The sequence below is a fragment of the Dendrobium catenatum genome, unplaced genomic scaffold (assembly GCF_001605985.2).
Source record: "Dendrobium catenatum unplaced genomic scaffold, ASM160598v2 fragScaff_scaffold_1119, whole genome shotgun sequence".
Taxonomy (NCBI): Eukaryota; Viridiplantae; Streptophyta; class Magnoliopsida; order Asparagales; family Orchidaceae; genus Dendrobium; species Dendrobium catenatum.
In genome coordinates this window covers 104,440-125,758 of record NW_021319581.1, presented here as the reverse complement: position 1 = coordinate 125,758, position 21,319 = coordinate 104,440, and the positions used below count along the sequence as shown (strand labels likewise).

General features: G+C 37.6%; 1 protein-coding gene across 3 annotated transcripts in view; it reads left to right on the top strand.

Moving 5' to 3' along the window:
• The first annotated feature begins 797 nt into the window (after nt 1-797).
• The window catches only part of LOC110095108 (probable phospholipid-transporting ATPase 8), a 45,207-nt gene continuing 24,685 nt past the window's right edge, over nt 798-21,319 (top strand). For 2 of the 3 annotated variants that reach the window (XR_003702076.1, XR_003702075.1), the window contains exons 1-4: nt 798-1,266; nt 17,494-18,851; nt 18,941-19,051; nt 19,142-19,418. Coding sequence is in view for 1 of the 3 variants with exons in the window: in XM_020820505.2 (XP_020676164.1) it covers nt 907-1,266; nt 17,494-18,851; nt 18,941-19,051; nt 19,142-19,418 (2,106 nt within the window). In the remaining 2 variants the exon portion in view is untranslated. The remainder of the gene's footprint in view (nt 1,267-17,493; nt 18,852-18,940; nt 19,052-19,141; nt 19,419-21,319) is intronic. The other variant, XM_020820505.2, reaches the window with a different exon arrangement.

Genomic DNA, 21,319 nt, shown 5'->3' with positions numbered 1-21,319 from the left:
TAATATTTAAATTTTAAATAACTTATTTTTAAATATTAAAAAAATATTTGTAATTAAATTTCAAATATGAGATGCTTAATTTTAAATTAAAAAATTCAAAACAAGCATTTCATGAAGGGAAAGTGTAGTACTACTTTCTAGCTCAAGAGCCAATATATAGTAAAAGCTTCACCAAGGGAAAGTCTCCCAAGAGATGTGGGACTAAAAAATTTAAAGCTCATGTGTTTCTTCTTAGCTTTTAAGTTTACAACATACACTATTCATTTTAAAATAAATTTTTTAAATAATATTTTTATGATGAAATAATATTTATTTTTTAATTAATAATATTAAATAAATTATATTCATTATTTTTTTATGTACCATAAATATTAATTAATTAATTTATTATTTATAATAAATGATTTAATTTAACCTCAATAATAAAAAAATATAAGATAATAATATGAATCTAATATATAAATTATAAATATATAACATAAATTAAGGATTATTTATATTAAACTTATTAATTCATTTGTAAGTTAATTTTTTGTTAAATTTAAATTAAATTTAAAAATTTGAATATGTTTAAATTTAAAATTATATAAGATATTAATAATGTTTGAATTCAATTTATTTTTTAATAAAAAAGTTATATTATTATATGATTTTTATATCATTTAAATTGTATTTATTACGTCATCCGGTTCGACCCCGGTTCGACCGGTCGAACCGTGAACCGCTCTCTCTACCGGTTCATTGCCCGGTCCGGTTTTCACAACCTTGGTACATAGACTAGTTTATTCCAATCTTTTTCCATAAAAAAAACCTGAAAATGAGGTCTCCGGCGTTCCGAGCGCAAAAACCACTGGCATTTTCCGTTATGCCGAAAACCTAGCCAGCAAAGACCAATCCGCGCTGCCTATGGGGGGGCTCACGTGCTCCGATCGCCTCCCCGCTAGCGGTGGATCCTGGACGGCAGAGGCGTCGGAGCGATACGCGAGGGAGGTGTTCTGCAACGATCCTGCTTGCGATGAAGCCCTGCGGCTTAACTACTGTGGCAACGAGATCTCGACCGCCAAGTACACTACGATGAACTTCGTACCTAAGTCACTTTTCGAGCAATTTCGACGAGTGGCTAACGTGTTCTTCCTCGTTGTTGCTTTCGTCTCCTTCACCCCTCTCGCGCCCTACCGGGCGGTGAGCATTGCTCTTCCCCTTTTCTTTGTCGTCAGCGCTACTATGGCTAAGGAGGCTGTCGAGGACTGGCGTCGAAAGCAGCAGGTGTTTTTCTCTTGTTCTATTTGCCCTCGGTTTGCTGCTTACTGTGCAAAAGTTGGTTATATAATTTAGCGACAGCTAGAACGGAGTTTGACTGCTCTTGGTACCCATTATACGATTGTCTTAAGATTGTATCTTTTGCCAAACATTTTTTTTTTCAATATTGCCCGCATACTTTTCTATAAGCTTGTTAAATGGATGCTGCGAGTTGAATCTCCAAGTGTAGCCCACAAGCTTCCGTGCTCGAGTTTCAGTCAAAGTTATAGTTACGTGCTGTGATCGTGGAAGCAGTTTACGTGAGAGGCCAAGTTCTTTTTTCTTGTTGCAGTAATTTATCGTTTGTTTTATATTATGCCATTTACATTGGTACTGACATGAATGCTCGTAAATTCTTGTGGGACAATGTTTGTCATACATTTCGATATGAAATCCGCCTTAAGATTTTTACTCTTGGCATATTTATAGATTGAAGGACTACGGTGTAAAAATAGATCTTTGGCGAAAATTACTTTTTACACAGACATTTTTCTTTTGATTTTTTTAATTTGAGATATCAATTTGGTGTTGATGTACTTGTTGGGAGAGATGTAGAACAGTTATCCCACAGTCTGTGTAGAATGGTAAGAGTGGCCTAGTCATTTTTTGCTTATTGTTTTGGAACCTTTTTATTTAAAATGGGCTATGGGTAGGATTAAGGTCGCTGTTCATATTCATGCACCGAAATGTATAAATTAAGAAAAATAGATCCTTCAGTTTGACGGTAACCTCAATCAGATCTACTTCAGAATTGTCTGTAAATGATTAGGAAATGTTAATACTGATCAAATCACACTAATTGCTCAAATTACAGATAACTCAAAATGGTTGCATGTAGAGCATGCATTCTTTGTTATATTGTCCTTAATAAGATTAGTAAATTTATTTGTGTATTATTTACTTATTTTGTAGCTATACATGCATTGTTTTTAGATTATTTTGTTACCAGGTCGTGGGCAAGAGTTAAAGAATAAATTAAGCTACAATTGCTTGAATACAATATCAAAATATCAAAGATTCTGTCTAGATATTTGAGTATAAATGCTTTTTACAAGCATTTTATTAGGTCTGTTGCACCTATGCCTATTTTTAAAGAAAACTCGGTAACATCTTATTCACGGCCTATGGAAGTTATAATAGTGCAAGACTCATGTATGATTAACTTTGATCCAATTGAAGAAATGCTAGTTCATGTTTTTTGTTGGATGATTTTTAAGAAGCAAAAAATAATTTATTGTTACAATATAAATCCACTTCTAATGATATTGAATTTGAATCAACATCCGCAATGCATTATGGCATGAGCTTAAATATACTTGATCAATAGTCAAAATTGGAATATGGAACTAAAATTTAGCGTATGATGAATTTCTTGTGAAAAATGAATTTGTCTAAATGTGAAGATGAATCATTTTGATATATAGTTGATGAATCAAATGAGCAATTTGAGAATGCAAATTTTGATGAATTATCTGATGATATTAAATTTTGCCAAAATAATTTATGTACTTAATTGAATGCACTCTTTGCATATCTATTGTAAACTAGGTGGTAATTTGATAGGAAACAAGTGTAGAAATCATCAAAATAGTGGCTGAAATTTGGAATTTCAACAAGAACACAACATAAATTGAATAAATCCCTTAGCAAAGCAATAGAGAAACTTAATAATTGATGAAAAATGGAAGAAGACAAGAAAGATACAATGGATTTTTAATTAGAGAGGAAGATCCAGCTCCCCCAATCCCTATCCGATAGTTAGAGCCCAAGCAAACCTAGAGAACTCCAAAATTCAGCAAACACAAGCATAACCCTGACCCTAACCTCTTCCCTCCTATTTAGAGAATACAAATAAAATCATAATTACTAAGCAACCCTTCCTAACATAAATTCCATCCTAAATCGTCCCTCATATTTGAATTTGCAATCAAATCATGGGCCCCACAGGGGATCAAACGGCTTGCCTGGTTTTCTTGGAATAAACTGGGGGCCGGCCCTAGTGCTGGGTTGGCTGGACCAGTCTAACAAAATCCCCCCCCCCCTCCAACACACACACACACAAAAGACTCACCTTATCGTCAAGTTGAAAAGATGGGAATTGATGCTTCACCCTCTCATATGGCTCCTAGGTGGCGTCATAGTTAGTTAGGCTCTTCCATTTAATTAGCACTTCCTTGATCCCCCATTCTACTTGTTGTATCCCTTTCTATTCCAGTGGTTCCAACACCACTGTCAAATCCTCCGTTAGTGTTGCCAATAACTTTGAACTAATTGCATGCTCCCGAAGAACTCTCCTCAATAGTGACACATGGAACACTGGATGTATGGTAGTGGTCGGGAGTAACCTTAGGCGATAAGTCACTGTTCCAATCTTCTCCAATATCTCGTAAGGCTAAAGTACCTTGGGGCCAGCTTCTTGTTTTTCGTGTTAGCTACTGTCATCTGTTTGTAGGATTATAGTTTTAGGAACACCATATCCCCCACTTCAAACTAGATATCCTTCCTATATTCATATGCCTTCTTCTTTATAATTTACTGTATCCTCAACAAATTTCTCTTCAGTTCCTATTTCTTTCTTCTAAGTACTGCTCTACTGAAGTGATGGGTGTGCTCCTCTTCCTAAAATGCACCAAGTGTATGGGGTCTCTTCCATGCAACACTTTGAAAAGGGTTATATGGGAAGCTGAGTGATATGAAATGTTATACCTATACTTTACCCATGTTAGCCATTTGGTCCACAACCAAGCTGATTCTGAAGCAAAACATTGCAATTAATTATCTTGACTCCTGTTTATCATCTCTGTCTGCCCGTCTAAGGGTAGTAAGTGGTGCTTTTATTTATAACTGTTCCTTGCAGCCTGAATAGATTTCTCCAACATTGACTCAGAAACACCTTATTTTGGTCAGATATTATGGACTTCGGGATCCTATGCGATCTAACCACCTCTTTGATGAATGCAGTTGCTATTGTAAATGTCGTGTAAGGGTGTTGTAAGGGAATGAAATGAGCATACTTGCTCAACCTGTCAACCATCATCATAATCACTGTAAACCCCTTAGATCATGGTATTCCATCTATAAAATCTATGGTGATCTCCTTCCATACTCTATCTGGAAGAGTCAGGGGTTGAAGTAATCCCCCTGAAGTCATAGCCATATATTTATTTCTCTGACAAACCTCACACCTAGCAACTATCTTCTTCACATCCTTATGTATCCCCTTCCAATACAATTTTGCTGCCAATCTTCTGTAGGTCATCTATACACTACAATGGCCTTCAACAACGCTCTCATGGAACTTTTGTAGCTGGTGGGAAATATAAACTGAGGTTTTTGACAACAAACCTCCCATAGTATAATAGTCTCTCCCCTTCTAGAGAATAGCCAGGGTGGCTATTCTCATCCGTTATTAGACCAGCTCTAATCCCCCTCAGTCCCTCATCTTGCATACTCTCTTCCTTAATGGCCTCCCAATCTAGCATTATGAGTATTGAAATGGCTAGTTCTTGGAGCTCCTCCATACATCTAGATAGGGCATCAACTGCCTATTCTTTAGTCCTGGTCTATATTGGATCTCATAGTCATTGCCCAACAATTTTGATAGTCACCTTTGATGTTCCTCAGTCATCATCTTTTGCTCCAGCAAGTACTTCAAGCTCCGCTTGTCTGTCCTAACGATGAAATGCCTACCCAACAAGTAAGGTCGCCACTTCTAAATGACTAATACAATGACAATCAATTTTCTCCCATAAACTGATTTAAGTCAAGCTCTGGCTGTCAGCACCTGGCTGAAATAGGTTATGGGTCTGTGATTTTGCATGAGAATTGCACCCAATCCATATCTCGAGCCATCAATCTCTACCACAAACATCTGGCTGAAATTAGGTAGGGCCAAGACCAGGACCGTAGTCATGGATGTCATCAATCTCTTAAAGGTCCAAGTGGCTTCCTCTCCCCACAATAAGTTGTCCTTCTTCAGCTGTTCTGTCAGAGGCCAAGTTATAGTATTGTATCCCCTTATGAATCTCCCATAATATCCCTTTAATCCTAGAAAGCTCCTCAGCTCCCTTAGGTTTCTTGGTAGAGGTCATTGCAGCATTGTCTCAATCTTAGCCTGATCAACTGCCATGCCTTCCTAGGATACCACATGCCCCAAGTACTATATCTAATATGTGCAAAACATCATTTCTTCTTATTTGCCCTTAGTTGATGCTACTGTAACACTTTTAAGATTGCCCTTAGATGCTCCAAGTGCTTCTCAATGGTCTTGTTGTACACTAGAATGTCATCAAAGAAAATCATAGCAAACTTCCTGAGGTAAGTTCGGAACACCTTGTTTATGAGGGATTGGAAGGTAGTAGGGGCATTGGTGAGACCAGACGATATCACTAAGGACTCATAGTACCCTCGTGTGTCCTGAAAGCTGTCTTCGAAATATCTTACTCTCATCCATATTTGATGGTATCCATACTTCAATTCTATCTTCGTTAATACAATTGCTCCACAAAGCTCATTTATCATTGGAATAGGAAACTTGTATGACACAATCTCCTTATTTAGGGCTCGATAGTTCACACAAAATCACCAACTTCCATCCTTCTTTTAAACCAGTAGAACTGAGCTAGAAAAAGGGCTCATGCTTGGCCTGATGATCCCTGCCTCTAACATATCTTGGATCCGTTTCTCAATCTCATCCTTCTGGATCTAGGGGTAGCGAAAAGGCCTGACATTGATCAATGATACCCCTTTCCTCAGTGTGATGGCGTGTTTCTGTCCCCTCTATGGTGACAATCCCTGAGGTGGCTGAAAAACGTCACGAAAATGTTGTATAATCGATTTTATTGAAAGAGGGATGCCCCACCTTCCTCCCCTCTGAGGCCCTCCAAACTTTGTTGCTCCATTAGAAATTCTCCTCCCACCTCTTGTATGGCCCTCACCATGATTTTTAGTGACACCATGACTTTAGAGAGTCTTGCATCTTCCTTAATCACCATCCTCCTCCCTTCCATCATCAGCTTCATTGTCAGCATACCCCAAAATCTGAAGTCATCTCATCCCCAGGATGACATTAGTGCTCCCCAGCTCCAATGGGAGAAAATCCTCCCTCACATGTATTCCATGTATAATCTAGACCACTCCCCTAAACACCTCTCTACCTGTCTCCATCTTCCCCATCCCCATCATCAACCCATAGTACCTCATGTCCACCAGTTTCACCCCCAATTGGTCTACGATCTAGTTGGAGATGAAATTGTGGTGACCCTACTGTTTACCAACACTACTACCTCCTTGTCTGCTATTTCTCTTTTTACCTTCATCGTGTGATTCAGAGTAAATCCCACCACTAAGTTTAATGAAACCTCAACCATGTTTAAATGCAACTTTTCCTTCTTCACTGATGCCTCACTCGCACCTCTCTCCTTAGCTTCCCCGTCATCACAAACAGTGAGAACTTGAAGAGTTCGGCCCTTACTCCTATGTCCCGACGTGTACTTCTCATCACATTTGAAACATAACCCATTTGCCTGCTTATCTTACACCTCTGTTTCTATGAGTTGCTTAAAGTTGCCTCCCGGGCGAACTCCACCTCTCTTCTCCGTAGGAGCTTCTCTTTGGAAGAATACTGTCTAGGTTCTCGGAGCCAGAGTTGTAGGGTTACTCCGATAGGCCCCTCCCATAATGTTGCTTCTGCTGGCTTTCTCCCTCTTATATTTTTTCTCCATCTGAGCTAGCTCTATCATCACCCTCAGCCCCTAGGTCTTAGTACCCTTAGTTCTACTTGTATGTCCTCCCTATTCCCCTTCATGAAATTCCACTCCAAACATTCCTCATAAATTCCCCTCAGTCTCCCTAACAGCAGCTTAAACTTCTCCCAGTATTACATAACTTCCCCTTCCTAAGTTAGCATAAAACTTCTCATGGAGGTTTCCTTCCCGGATGGCTCGAAAATGTTCCAACAAGCACTTCTTAAATTCTCTCCATGAGTATATTAGATATCTAGCCTCCCTCCATTGGAACCTGGCTAAGGATTTCCCTTCCAAACATAGACTTGCTGCCATGAGTTTTTCCCCTTCAGTCAGCCCGTTAATGGTAAAGTAACGTTGTGCCCGGTACTCCTAATCCTGAGCATCCTCCCCTTCAAAGACTTGCTTCTTTAGGTTCCTTGCTCTCGCATCCATACCCGAATAGTTCCTTGCTCTCGTTGGTTCCCCCGGTGTAGTGGCGGTGTGATTCCCTTCCTTCCTCCTTTGGCTAATTTTGATCCCATCCCCCTCCCCCCTCCCCCCCCCCAAAAAAAAAAAAAACCATGCTCTTCTCCATTCCACCTCTCCCGTTACCCGGGTAATCTCCCAAAAGGGTTGGCTTCCCTCCTCCTTGCTGTCCTCCCTTCGGAATACCCTTATCCTCACACCAATGGGGCTCCGCGTGGCGGTCCTTGATGGAAAACACTCTCCAATTCAACGCCGTCATCCTAGATCTCCTTTCCTTGTGTTTCCACCCTAGGAATCGCCAATGATACTTTCGATTGCATCTCAAGCATCTTTTTGATCATCTCTTCCAAGTTCCCAAAGAGGTTCTTGATGGCCGAGAGTCTTCCCTCCACCCCGAAATATTTTTCCTCTACTCCGGCCTTGAGTTGTTCCATCTCGCCCTCAAATGCCTCCATCGTCTTTGCTTCCATGAATTGGATCTATGTTCCAATCGCAATATCAACGAAGAAATTTTATTTTTCGCCCAGGAAAGTGCTATGATACCAATTTAATAGGAAACAAGTGCAGAAATCACCAAAATAGTGGTTGAAATTTGGAATTTCAGGAAGAATTAACGCAGAAGGAATTGAATAAATCCCCTAGAAAAATGATAGGGAAACTTGATAATTGATGAGAAGTGGAAGAAAACAAGCAAGATACAATTGATCTTCAATTTGAGATGAAGGTCTGGCTCTCCCACTCCCTAGCCGGCGGCTAGAGCCCAAGCAAACTTAGAGAACTCTTAAATTCAGTAAACACAAGCATAACCTTAACCCAACCCCCTTCTCTATTTAGTTAATACAAAAAAAGCATAATTACTAAACAAGTAAACAACCCTTCCTAAAATAAATTCCCTCCTGAACCGCCCCCTAATATTTGAATTTGCAATCAAATCATGGGCCCCACAAGGGTTCAGATGGCTTGCCTAGTCCACATAGAATAAACTAGGGGCTGGCCCTGGTGCTAGGCTGGCTGGACCGGTCCATCTTGGACCGTCTAACATAATGCCGACTTAAAGGCACCATATTTGTGTCATTGGTTGTCTTGTAGTGCTAAATTGTTGTTTACAATTTTTTCCTTGAGGCAACGATAGCTGAAACTTGTGATTTTGATATCTTGTAGCATTTTATGCGCCATTTTCTCTATGATTTTTGTGAAGTGGTAGTGTCATTGTAATGGCTGACTTGGGGTTGTTTTGGTTTATCAAGCATGTACTAAGATTTTGGCGCACCGAATTTTATGGAATTTTAATTTTGCATGTGATCTGATTTTAGAGTTCAATTGAACCATGAAAGGTAGTCTATTGGGAACAAAGGTGGTTATAGATAGTTCTTTGAGGCATGTAATAAATATTTTGCTCTTTCATTTTATTTTTATCTAATTCTTGTCTACATTTTTCTTATTTTTGTGGCAATTTCATTATCAAATGGTTTTAAAAATTATTATTGTTTTTTTTTTGGGTTAAAAGAAAGTGAGTTATTGGCTTGATTGTTAAATAGGAATTTGTGAATCCTCAAATTTTCTTTTAATAAAGAAGTATACTACTCATCCTATTTTAGTTGTATTATGAAACCCTAACTTTGTTTCATGCAAGAGCAATATAGAGTATTGATAATAAAAAATGAACTTTAAATAGTAATAATGCATGATGCCAAACTTAAAAATAGCTCTAAAAAGTTACCAGGACATGAATATGGATTCAGGCAGTATGTGTGTTAAAGAAATAACTTGCCTTTGTGCCTTGGAAGTTCTATGCATGGACCAATTCTTTTGTCAGGAAAAAAAGCTTAGCAAACTTGCGGAGGATAAATGCAATAAATGGTCAATAGTGGCAGCATAACAATAATTGTCTCTCAAGTCAGAAGTTCAGAAGTCCCATAGAAGATGTATGCAAAAAGAGCTTCTTATCTTAGAACAACATATATCGGAGACTATGAATACTTGAGTAAACTTTTTTTTCTACCAGTTGTGATCATAGAATTAAAATTAACTTCCCGAACTTTTCCATAATAAACATTAAGAATAAGTGCAAATAAATAAGAATAGGAAACAATACTAAAACAATTCTTGCAAGGAAATTGCACTTAGAATTTCATTCCCGAGTTTTGCAAGATCTAAGTATATAGTAAAAAACAATAGTACTTGGATAATCATATTTATAGTCAGCTGGAGAATATTTAGGAAATCTATTTAAAAGATTGGGAAGATGTTGCTTGGAGATTTGAAAGAGTGAAAATCAGTAAACAGGAAAGATCTTATTTGGAGGTCATACTTGAGTATAACAAGATCAAATTACTGATAATTATCAAATATTTGTATAAAGCCTTGATAAGATTTTGTCTCACTTAGTTGTTTCTCCCAACTTGTGGTACCCTTTTGGCTACTTTGCTTTTGGTTTTATTTTCATATAGAAGTTGGCTCCGACTTGAATACAATGCATTAGATGTTCTGATTTAAAAAAAAAAAAAAACATCCCACCTTTTACTTACGGACTTAGTGAATTTTTGCTAATTGATAAAATCAAATGAGTAAACTATAGCATACATTTTACCCCCTCATACTTTGCTTGAAATTTGGGAAAAGGGAAATCTAGTGGCATTCTTGAGCATAGAAATTATGACATCAAAATGAGTTATGGCTTCACATTTATGATGCACCGACACTTATCCTCAAAGAGGTGTGTAGTGTCTGACGCGTATCCGACACGTGTCAGACGCGCCGAAAATGTGCCCGATTAAAGAAAATATTAAATAAAAATTGGACACACTTGTCCGACACAACAACAACAACAACAACAACAACAAAGTCAAATTCTCGTTTAAATCTAATAAAGAAAGGTCATTCCTAATATTTTCTAACCAAGTCTTTTTAGGTCTACCCCTACCTTTCTTAACACAAGTCAAATCTAATAAATCTACTCTCCTAACCGGGTCATCGGAAGGCCACCTTTTTATGTGACCAAACCATCTAAGGCGACTCTCTCTAATCTTATCTTCTACTGGAGCTACTCCAACCTTTTCACGTACATGCTCATTTCATATCCTATCTCTAAGGGTAAAGCCACTGATCCACCTGAGCATCCTCATCTCTGCCACACTTAACTTAGTATTATGCTTCTCTTTTAATGGCCAACATTCGGCACCATAAAGCTTTGCAGGCCTCACTACCATCTTATAGAATTTCCCCTTAAGTTTGAGGGGTACATTTCTATCACATAACAAGCCCGATGCATTCCTCCACTTCAACCATCCAACTTGAATTCTGCTGATAATATCCCCATCTATTTCACTATCACTCTGAACAATAGATCCAAGATATCTAAAACGTGTACTCTTAGTAATGACTTGATCGCCCAAAGTCACAATCCCCTCACTAGGACTATTACTGCTAAAATTACACTCCATATATTCCGTTTTAGATCTACTCAAGCGAAAACCTTTAGACTCTAAGGTTGACCTCCATAATTCAAGTTTACCTTCAACTCCCTCTCTAGTCTTATCAACAAGAAGAATATCATCAGCAAAAAGCATACACCAAGGTACATCATCTTGCAAATGTCTAGTGAGAACATCCAAGACTAAAGCAAAAAGATATGGGCTTAAGGCTGATCCTTGATGTAACCCAACCGAAATAGGGAAATACTTGGTCAAACCACCTTGTGTTTGAACACAAGTAATAGCTCCTACATACATATCTTTAATGATTTGAATATAAGCATTATTGACTCCTTTCTTATCAAGAACTCTCCATAGCACTTCTCTTGGAACTTTATCATATGCTTTTTCTAAATCAATAAATATCATATGTAGATCATCCTTATTTTCTCTATATTTCTCCATCAAACCTCTTAATAAATGTATGGCTTCCATAGTCGACCTACCCGACATGAATCCAAATTAGATTTTTGCTCAGTAACATAAGTATCACACCGCACCTATGCTCCATAAACCTTGCTCCAAAGTTTTAAAGTATGGACACATAACTTAATACTCTATAATTCGTACAATCTTGTGCATCACCTTTTATTCTTAAAATAGGAATTAACACACTATTTTCACTCATCTGGCAATCTATTTCAGTCTTCAAACATTAAGGGTATTAAAAGTTATGCTTAAAGCCAAGATATCTCTTCATCTCCTAAGCTCATCTTCCACACACACCTTATTGGACTTCATCTAGGACCAACAGCTTTTCCGACCCTTCATTTCTTTTAAAGCCTCATCTAACCTTCAGTTTTACTAATACGCGATTAAAAACAAAAGAATCTCATTTAGGATTGGCTATACCATCATATGATAGTCACATCTTAATTTCAAATTCATTAATAAAGTCTAACAAATATCTCCTACTTTTGTTAAATATCATCTTTCTAAGAAACAGTATTTTTAATCTTATTCTTAATACACTTCAGAACTAAATCCTTACTACTGCCTATCTCTAGATGTTTAGCTAAACTTTATAACCATTTATACTTTCTCCCTACCTCTTATATTTAATCCAATATAAATCAGTAAAAGCCTGAATGTTCTTGTGACATCGCCATATTGCTTTCTAGAATCTTAAGCCACTTTATATATTTTTCCAAAAACTTATCAGAATTTATAAACATTAAACTAATTATATAACAAATCTTCTTATTTTAAATCTTTTCTCTGCACAATTGGCTTTCCATATACCACCAACTATTTCATTTACTATTAGGAGCTGTTCCCTTCTGATAGCCCAAAGTACGATCTTTTTGCCCCTAAATTATCTTAAATATCACTAGCCATTTTGTCCAACAATTAACTTTCGCGATCCTCATGTGCACAGACAAAATCTGTAAGGATCAAAATCTATATCTCTCCCCAAAAATAATTTTTTAATACATTTAATCCGACCACGAGTATCTTAATAATGATTTTATGAAAAATTTTAAATTATAACTTTCTTGCTTTTAAATACTATCTATGGCTGGTGTCAATAAGACCTGGACCCAAACCACGACTGACAATTCGGGAGTTTAGGGTCGACCGTTTACACAACGGTCATCAGGGTATCTGGGTCTTAAATTTCGACCGTCTTCATAAACGGGTCCCGACAGAACTCTCTCCGGGAAATAACAAGCCGTTTGTACTAGTACAAACCTGTAACCGATTTGAATCTACGGTGACTCAGACTGCACCTTCCCAAAAATACAAATTCTGAAGATTATCGCCGGCTGTCCATGTATAAAAAAAAATCAAGCTCAGGCCCGAGGTAATGGTCACTCTCACCAGACTCCAGCTCACTGCTATAGTCACAGGCTCACCTTGCTCAGTTTATCTGGCATTTCCAAAAAAAAACAAATAAGTACCTCACGTCCTGCACTCCTCACATTTCCAAAAAAAATCAAGGCGGTCTACGATCTCAACTGTTCTAGCAACAAGGGCGACACCTTGTTCACAAGGCGCCCGACGTGCCGAACGCGACTTCGGCGCATCCACAACACGCACCACACCAAGGCGGACACCGGCTCGTCAACGTCCGTTCGAACGCCGGAACGGCGACATTTGTCAGCATCCTCCAGCACTGCCAAAGGTGTTCGCGGGTCTCGGCGGGTGACATTTCCTGACCCGTTTACTTAAACAGGTAGGGTTCGGGTTGACCCGTTTATTCCCGGGTCAAATCGGGTTCTACCCGAACCCGACCCGTCGACCCGAATTGATGCCCCTACTTATTTATAATATAAAAATTAATTTTTTTCCTAACCACAACATTAAATCTATCACCCACACTTAATATCCCATTTATCGAATATTCTCATTTTCATTTCTCTTTGGCGGGTTACAATTTTGATTTCACAACAATGCCTGATGTAATATGAACATCGATGCCTGATGTCGTTACAACATCAACATTTCAAAATGATCTCCATATCAAAGTCTGACATTGTCTTTACATTGATGTTCGATGCTAGCAATTTCTACACTCACAACTTGACATCTCATCTTTGTCCAATGCCTTCTCAACATCGACGACCAACGCCCTCTCAACATCAACGATTAACATCCTCTTAACATTGGCACCCAATATTTACTGCATAGCATCAATGCCCGACCTTGACAACATTGTCATCTCCTCTCTCAATGACTGTTAAACAACATCGACGCTCGTCTCTCAACATCTTAATATTAATCATTTTAAGCATATTTTCTAGTTAAATGATTTATTATTTCTAAATTATTTTTAAAATTATACTTATTCAATTTTTATATTCTATTTTAAAAATATAAAATTATAATACCGTGTCCAACCCGTGTCTGTGTCCTATATTTTCAATAATTGATGTGTCTCGTGTTCGTGTCATGTCTTATCCGTGTCGTCGTGTCCGTGTCTGTACATCATAGCTTCACATCATGTGACATGTTATTTCACAATGATGGTTTTAGAGTGCATGTAGTCCGTCTATTTAGCCCAAAGCCTTTTTATGTTGCTTAAAAAAAATAAAAATTAGCCCCACGCATACAATTGACTTGAGATAATCTTATCTGAAATTCTATAGAAGTAGATCCCACCCTATATTTCCCACTTCAAGCCACATGTAAGTAGCCTACTTAAGGGGACATTTCCAAGGGGAATACACACCACTCAGTAAGATTTAGGAGAGCTTGTAGGTAGAGACATTGAAGCGTTTCTTTAGTGACACCTTAATAATAAAAATCTCCTATTGTATAAGTGCATAATTGTGGAGAAACCATTCTTTATTTGCTTATGTTCTTGAGTCACCGTTGACATCATTTTATAGGGATTTTCTCTTACTTCATAGAGTCTAGGTCAATGTTGCCACTCATACATGTTCTTGAGGTGGGGAGGCCACTAAGTTTCTTAAGAACTTCGTGCATCCCCCTTTATTGCCTTTTTTGGTGTATGTGTGTGATGCTTCAACTCGCCTTGTTGCTTCTCACATCGCCCTCCTTCATCTTTTTTGGCATAGGTTACATTAAATTGTCGTAATTACTTAGGGTCTTGCACCACTAATATGGATAGTTTTGGGCCTTGTTGGTTGGGCCAGGTTCATTGTTCTTTCACTTCCACTATTGGTATCTGTAGCATGTCCTTCTCACATGATCAACATATGAAAGCAACTATTGCGACTTAACATCTCACTGATAACATTTCTCTTGTGCTATTTTCCACGTGTCTCTTCATATTTTGTTAAACCGTTTCTTGTTGCCTCATTTTTCCAGCACTTGATAGCTAATAGTTACCACATATCCACCGTTTACTCTCCGTAGAACCCCTATCCTATCAAATGATTGCTAAACATAAGCATAATTGAATCCAAGGGAGGATCCTTTTGTTATCGTTTGCATTGGAATACTATTGTGTAAACTTCTACTCTTTTACATCTTTTTAGTTGCTTAATGCTTGTTGTTATTGAGTTGTGGGAGGGTGCTTTCTATAGATAAAAAAAGCAACTTTTTTTTAATGAAGAAGGCTCACACCCCTCTATGGTGGATGTGGCTCATTTGATCCATTCAATTTAAATTATGTGTCTTCAACATTGATTTATTTTGGTATTTTCTTGATCCTTTAATTGGAAATATCCTTGCTTGATAGTCTCGTAATTGAGTTTCAAATGTATCTAATGAGTCAGCTCTGACACCCTAGACAAATCAGGCATTCACATATTTTTGGTGCTCTTTTTGAGGTATAAAGTTAGCAGAAAATTATCATTGGTATTGAATAGTGGAGTCTCCTTTAGCACGAATGGCTATCCGGCTGACAACCATTGTGAAAGTTCTGCATTTATGCCAACCAAAATAACATCCATAATGCATACACTATTCTTAGGTCTTCATGCGAAAGCTCAACTTCTTGGTGTAGGTTGTGGTTTGCATCGCTATGGTTGGTACTATTGTCTTGGTTGAAGAACCGAACTTACCATGGCTCTCTTGACCCTTCCCTATTATTCTGATTGGGTGAATTGGCCCCATTAGGAGGCAAGCATTGTTGATCTTTAATTTTCACTCTTCTCCAACATGCCTATAGCTACCCCAATATTATTCCTTTCTTCGTTGCGATCTTGGAGGATCTTATTCCTCTCAAGTTCAAGCTACCCCAATGTGGCAATTACAAAAAGATGATTGGCCCTATTGAGAATCTGATGGAAGTTAACAAGGCCATTATGCAATGGATGCCATTCACTTTCAAATCTTCCGTGCAACCGTGAAGGATTTGGTGTAAAGACGGGTCTCTTGTTTCTCCCCTGATGGTTGCCACTCTTTTGATGTGTTATGTTATCAGTCATTACTTATTTTTTTTAGTTCATAGAGATCACTGAAGATCTCATGCACCCTTTTGTACATTAGACAAAAGGATCCCTTTTATGAACAACATTCTTAGGTTTATCTTGGCGACCTATGAGATCACTGACTTTAACTCAATGGCCAACCTATCTTGAGCTCTTGACTTGAGGGAGTTGCCTTTCAAGTTTTTTATAATGAAATACCATTATCGACCATGCCAAGCTTTGCTTTAGAAGCCGTCAAAGTACATCAATGCTAAGGAAGTTTATCTATCGCATCTCTCTTCCCTTCCTATGCCACCAGTCAACTACAAAAATGGAGAACAATTACTCCAATTGGTCAAGGAGCATCATTTGTCCTAGTTAGGGCTACCACGACACTATCCACCATGGTGTTTAGTCCCAAAGGAATAACCATGATGATAACCACTATTTTGCCATGGTCCATCTGCAACACCTGTTGGTGGCTTGGTTCCTTTTAATTGCTCCATCTTCACTATCCTAAAGGCCAAGAAAAATAGGGACTACTTCAAGTGGTTTTCCCCAATCAATAAACTCGCTAACAATCAAAAGTTGTCTTTACCACGATGATCATGACCATGACATCGAAGAATATTGAGTGCTCCATAATCTCCTTGAGAAGAGAGACAATCATTAAGGGAAACTTGAAGGAGTTAGCAACCGTCGCTTTGTCATTGAAGATAACAATTGTAAACATGCTAGAAACTACACCACATAACGACAACCGGCACCCACTACTAACCATCTTGGTTCAAACAAGTCGGATATCATTGATTGTATTGCACCCATCACCTTAGAAGTTAGATTTGAATTTGCCAGTGAAAGTTTTCTTTTGTTGCTTCAACTCTTGCGAGGTTCTCACCCTCTCTTGTTGTGTTTTCTCTTTTTCATATGAAGATCTTTTGATCACCTATAACATTTCCCACGATGTGATCAAATCAAGGCAGTGATGCACCACTTTGTGGCCCTCAATATCCTGATTGACCTTGGGAGTTCGATGAATGTCAATTTCGTCAATTTTATCAAAAAGATTGTTTGGACAAAAAATTTCAGAATCCACGATGGTGCACTAGTTAGATTTTCTAGGGAGTGGAGCTAAACGAAAGCCATAAATACCCTGAAGGTCACCTGGGGCGATCACAAAAACTTAGTGACTAGCAGGAGTACTTCGTCATCCTGTGTGCCCCATCCCCCTTGAATGCCATCTTTGGCCATCTACTCAATAACTTCGGTGCAATGGGCTTGAGGAGTCAGCTTCTCATCAAGTTCCTCACTTTGGGAGTAGCTATGGTCCTGTGGTGAGTTGGCCCTTGTTTTTGGAAGTGCTTTTCTCAATGCCTTCCAGGAGAACAAGGCCGGCATTTTTCCATTTCTTTGCCATCTGCTGCACGTCCAGGCTTATTACCATTTCTAGATGTTTTTTTAGTTATCTGCAACAACAACAACAACAATATTAAGTCTTCATACCACTACGTTGGGTCGGCTATATGAATTATTTTTCTCCATTGTGTCCTGTTAAGAGTCAAATTCTCAGTTAAATTTAAAAAAGAAAGGTCATTTCTAATATTTTATAACAAAGTCTTTTTATAGTTATGAGCATTGTTTTAAAATTAAACTTTTTATTACAGTAATTATTTTTTAATCTGCTCTCAGGATATTGAAGTTAACAATCGGAAAGTTGATGTATATGATGGAAGCCATACTTTCAATAGTACAGAATGGAAAAAACTAAGAGTTGGGGATATCGTTAGAGTGGAGAAAGATGAGTTTTTTCCTGCCGATCTAGTTTTGATTTCTTCAAGTAGTGAAGATGGTTTTTGTTTTGTTGAAACAATGAACCTTGATGGAGAGACAAACCTAAAAAGAAAACAATGCTTGACGGTTACATCAAGATTCCAGAGTGTTCATTCTTTTCAGAAGTTTAGAAATTTGATTAAATGTGAAGATCCAAATGAAAAGCTTTATAGCTTCATCGGAACAATGTATTATGAAGGTTCAGAATATTCTCTTTCCTCCCAGCAGATTCTTTTGAGGGACTCAAAGCTCAGGAACACTCATTATATATATGGTGTTGTAGTTTTTACTGGTCATGACACAAAAGTCATGCAAAATGCTATGGATCCTCCTTCCAAGAGGAGCAAGATTGAGATGAGAATGGATAAGATAATTTATATTCTCTTTTCTGTTCTTATTGCAATTTCTTCCACTGGTTCCATCTTTTTTGGGTTAAAAACAAAGGAAGATATTCATGATGGGATGGCCAGCAGGTGGTATCTTAGACCAGACAAAACTTCTATATTATTTGATCCAAAAAGGACTTCATTAGCATCTTTTTGCCACTTTTTGACTGGTCTAATGTTATATGGCTGCTTAATACCTATTTCTCTCTATATATCTATAGAAATTGTTAAAGTTCTACAAAGCACATTCATTAATCAGGACCAGGAAATGTACTGCAAGGAAATGGATCAGCCTGCTCGCGCTCGAACATCAAATCTGAATGAGGAACTTGGTCAGGTAGACACGATCTTGTCTGATAAAACTGGAACATTAACATGCAACTCAATGGAGTTCTTGAAATGTTCTATTGCTGGTGTTGATTATGGTTGGGGAAACTCTGAAGTGGGTAAAGATTTGAGTACAGGAACACTGGATGGTGAAATTGAGCTTCAACCAGTAGCATGTAGTTTAAAGTCACATGCAAATGATGGAGACTCGGGGAAGCAAGTGAAAGGATTCAGTTTTTCAGATGACCGATTGATGAATGGGTCGTGGGTTAAGGAGCCTCACCATGATCTTATACAGATGTTCTTTCGTGTCTTGGCTGTCTGCCATACTGCCATCGCTGTGGTGGATAGTAAATCTGATGGCATTTCTTATGAAGCTGAATCGCCAGATGAAGCAACTTTTGTTGTGGCTGCAAGAGAATTGGGTTTTAAATTCTATGAAAAAACCCAGTCGAGCATATTATTGCGTGAGTTTGAACCTTGTCTTGGCAGAATGGTAGATAGGTGCTACAATTAACAAACTTTCTTCACCTCTCTTTTGCACAAATGTTTATATTTGAAATTAATACTTGAGATATTTTTTTCCTTCTCAGAACATATAAAATTCTCTGCACATTATCATTTAGCAGTTCTCGGAAGCGAATGTCTGTTGTCGTAATGACTGAGGAGGGTCAAGTGTTGATCTTTTGCAAGGGTGCAGACAGGTTTGTGCTGGCGTGAATTACTCGTACTGCGAAGGTTTGTCAACTTTGAGGTCTGAGTAATACTTTAGTAATATCTGCTTTTTGCTTCAGTGTAATATTTACCAGACTTGCAAAGAATGAGCAAATTTTTGAGTCGACAACCAAAAATCACATTAAAAAGTACTCGGAGGCTGGCTTGCGTACAATGGTTGTTGCTTACCGTGTGGTCAGTGAAGAAGAGTTCAACATATGGCATGATGAGTTTTCGAAAGCCAGCAATGCTGTCAGTGCTAATCGTGATGAAATGGTTGATGCAGCCGCTGAAAAAATTGAGAGGGGCTTGATTCTTTTAGGTGCTACAGCAGTTGAGGACAGTTTACAAAAAGGGGTAACTCCAATCTCTTAAAAATGCTTGTTTTTTTGTTTAATTCTGTTTGTTTTCATATTTTGCCAAAGCCAGGCTACTGCAGTCAGATCTTTGTTATCCTATTATATTATTGTAGTGCTAAACTTTGATATTTCTTTGATTAAGATAGTTTATGACAAGAAGTTAAAAATTACTAGAATAATATAAAGCACATTTTTCTAAAATAATGTTTTTCAGCAGAAAGGTTACATTGCAAGTGTTCTCTTGCAAATACCTCCTTAGAATATGTGATTAATCTCACTGAACTTTAGCTACATGTTTGCATTGGTGAAATGAAACATTATTAGCTTGTTCTGAGATGATCACCTTGTTAAGCACCAGTTAGCACTTCCACTTACAATTATAAAATAATTGGTTACTGTTGTATTATTGTCAATGCTTTTGGGTTCTGAGTCCTAGTCCCATTGTTTAGCATGTTGCGCATGATGTTATTCCTCATTAATGAATGTTAAGTGCCTAGTTGAAATATACCGTAGGGTAATTCCATGGTTTAAAATTGCGCAATAAGAGGAGCAACTCAGCGCAATTTTGCCCCTTTAAGCCTCAAAGCCCACACAATGAGTTCAGGATTTGAGGCGTACGCTTCAAGTTTACTGAGGCGTGCCTCGCCTCACGGTTGAGAGGCGTCCGCCTCTAAAAATTAAAAAAAAGAAGCTAATGTGCATGCTCGGTACCGTTAGGTACAACAATGTTTGGTACCACTAAGTACATGCTCGGTACCGACTAGGTACAACAATGTTTGGTACCACTCGGTACCGAGCAATTACATGCTCGGTACCGCTAGGTACATGCTCGGTACCGCTCGATATCTTTCTGTACAAACAACTTACGAACTTTAAAAATAAGCATAACTTCAAAATTACTCTTACAATAAAAATTTGCTTCGGGGGCAGAGCCCCCTTGACCCCCGGCAGACCAGTATTTTATTGTATTCATGTTGTCTTATTATTGGGATATTTTGATTTCACTTCATATCTTGTGCATTTTTATGTTTTATATATTATTTACTAATTATTATATAAAAAATTTATCATTTTATGTTTACGCAATTTTTTGATTTTGAGGCTTACGCCTCAAAACGCCTTCAGGCTTCCGCCTCGCCTCACGAACGAAAAATGCCTCGATACCCGATTACACAATTTTAAACATTGGGTAATTCTAATAGTGCAACTTTTATTTCAGCATATTGCTGCCATGTTTAGTTCATACTACAAGCTAATTAGGCTTACGTGTGATGATAAGTTATTTGGTTAATGCATTTGCTCGACAGGGCTCCGGAGAATGCATTTTTTTATTTTATGAGGTTGATTACGAAATTGAATTATTTTGGTTTACTCTCTTATTAAATGATGCACAAGCCAATTGCAATGCATGAATGATCAAAATATATAATGATTTATATTATGTTGATGTTAATGATAATTTATATGGAAAATAATAATGAATGTATTTAAATGCTTAAATATCCATGTGCAAGCTCATAAGAAATTTTCATATATATTTAAAGACTGTTTATTAACCATGTATCATAATGCACTTTATTTTTAGATATCTATTGAAGAAATCCATCAAACATAAGCATACAAATTTTATGTCATGATTTCAGCAAGTGCTAGAACAATATTCTATGAGCAGAGTGGTCAAAGCTTGTTATAGATATTAATAGAATATGATTTGCATAAAGAACATATTTACATTAACTAATAAGTTGCATGAGAAACACGCTATCCTATTTATAGACCATTCCAACTTAAAATGATTTATGTAACAATGATGAAGTTATTTATGAAAATATGTAAGGCATTTCCAATTTAAAAATTAAGCGTAAACTATTAAAATATGTAATGCAATGATTTAATTTG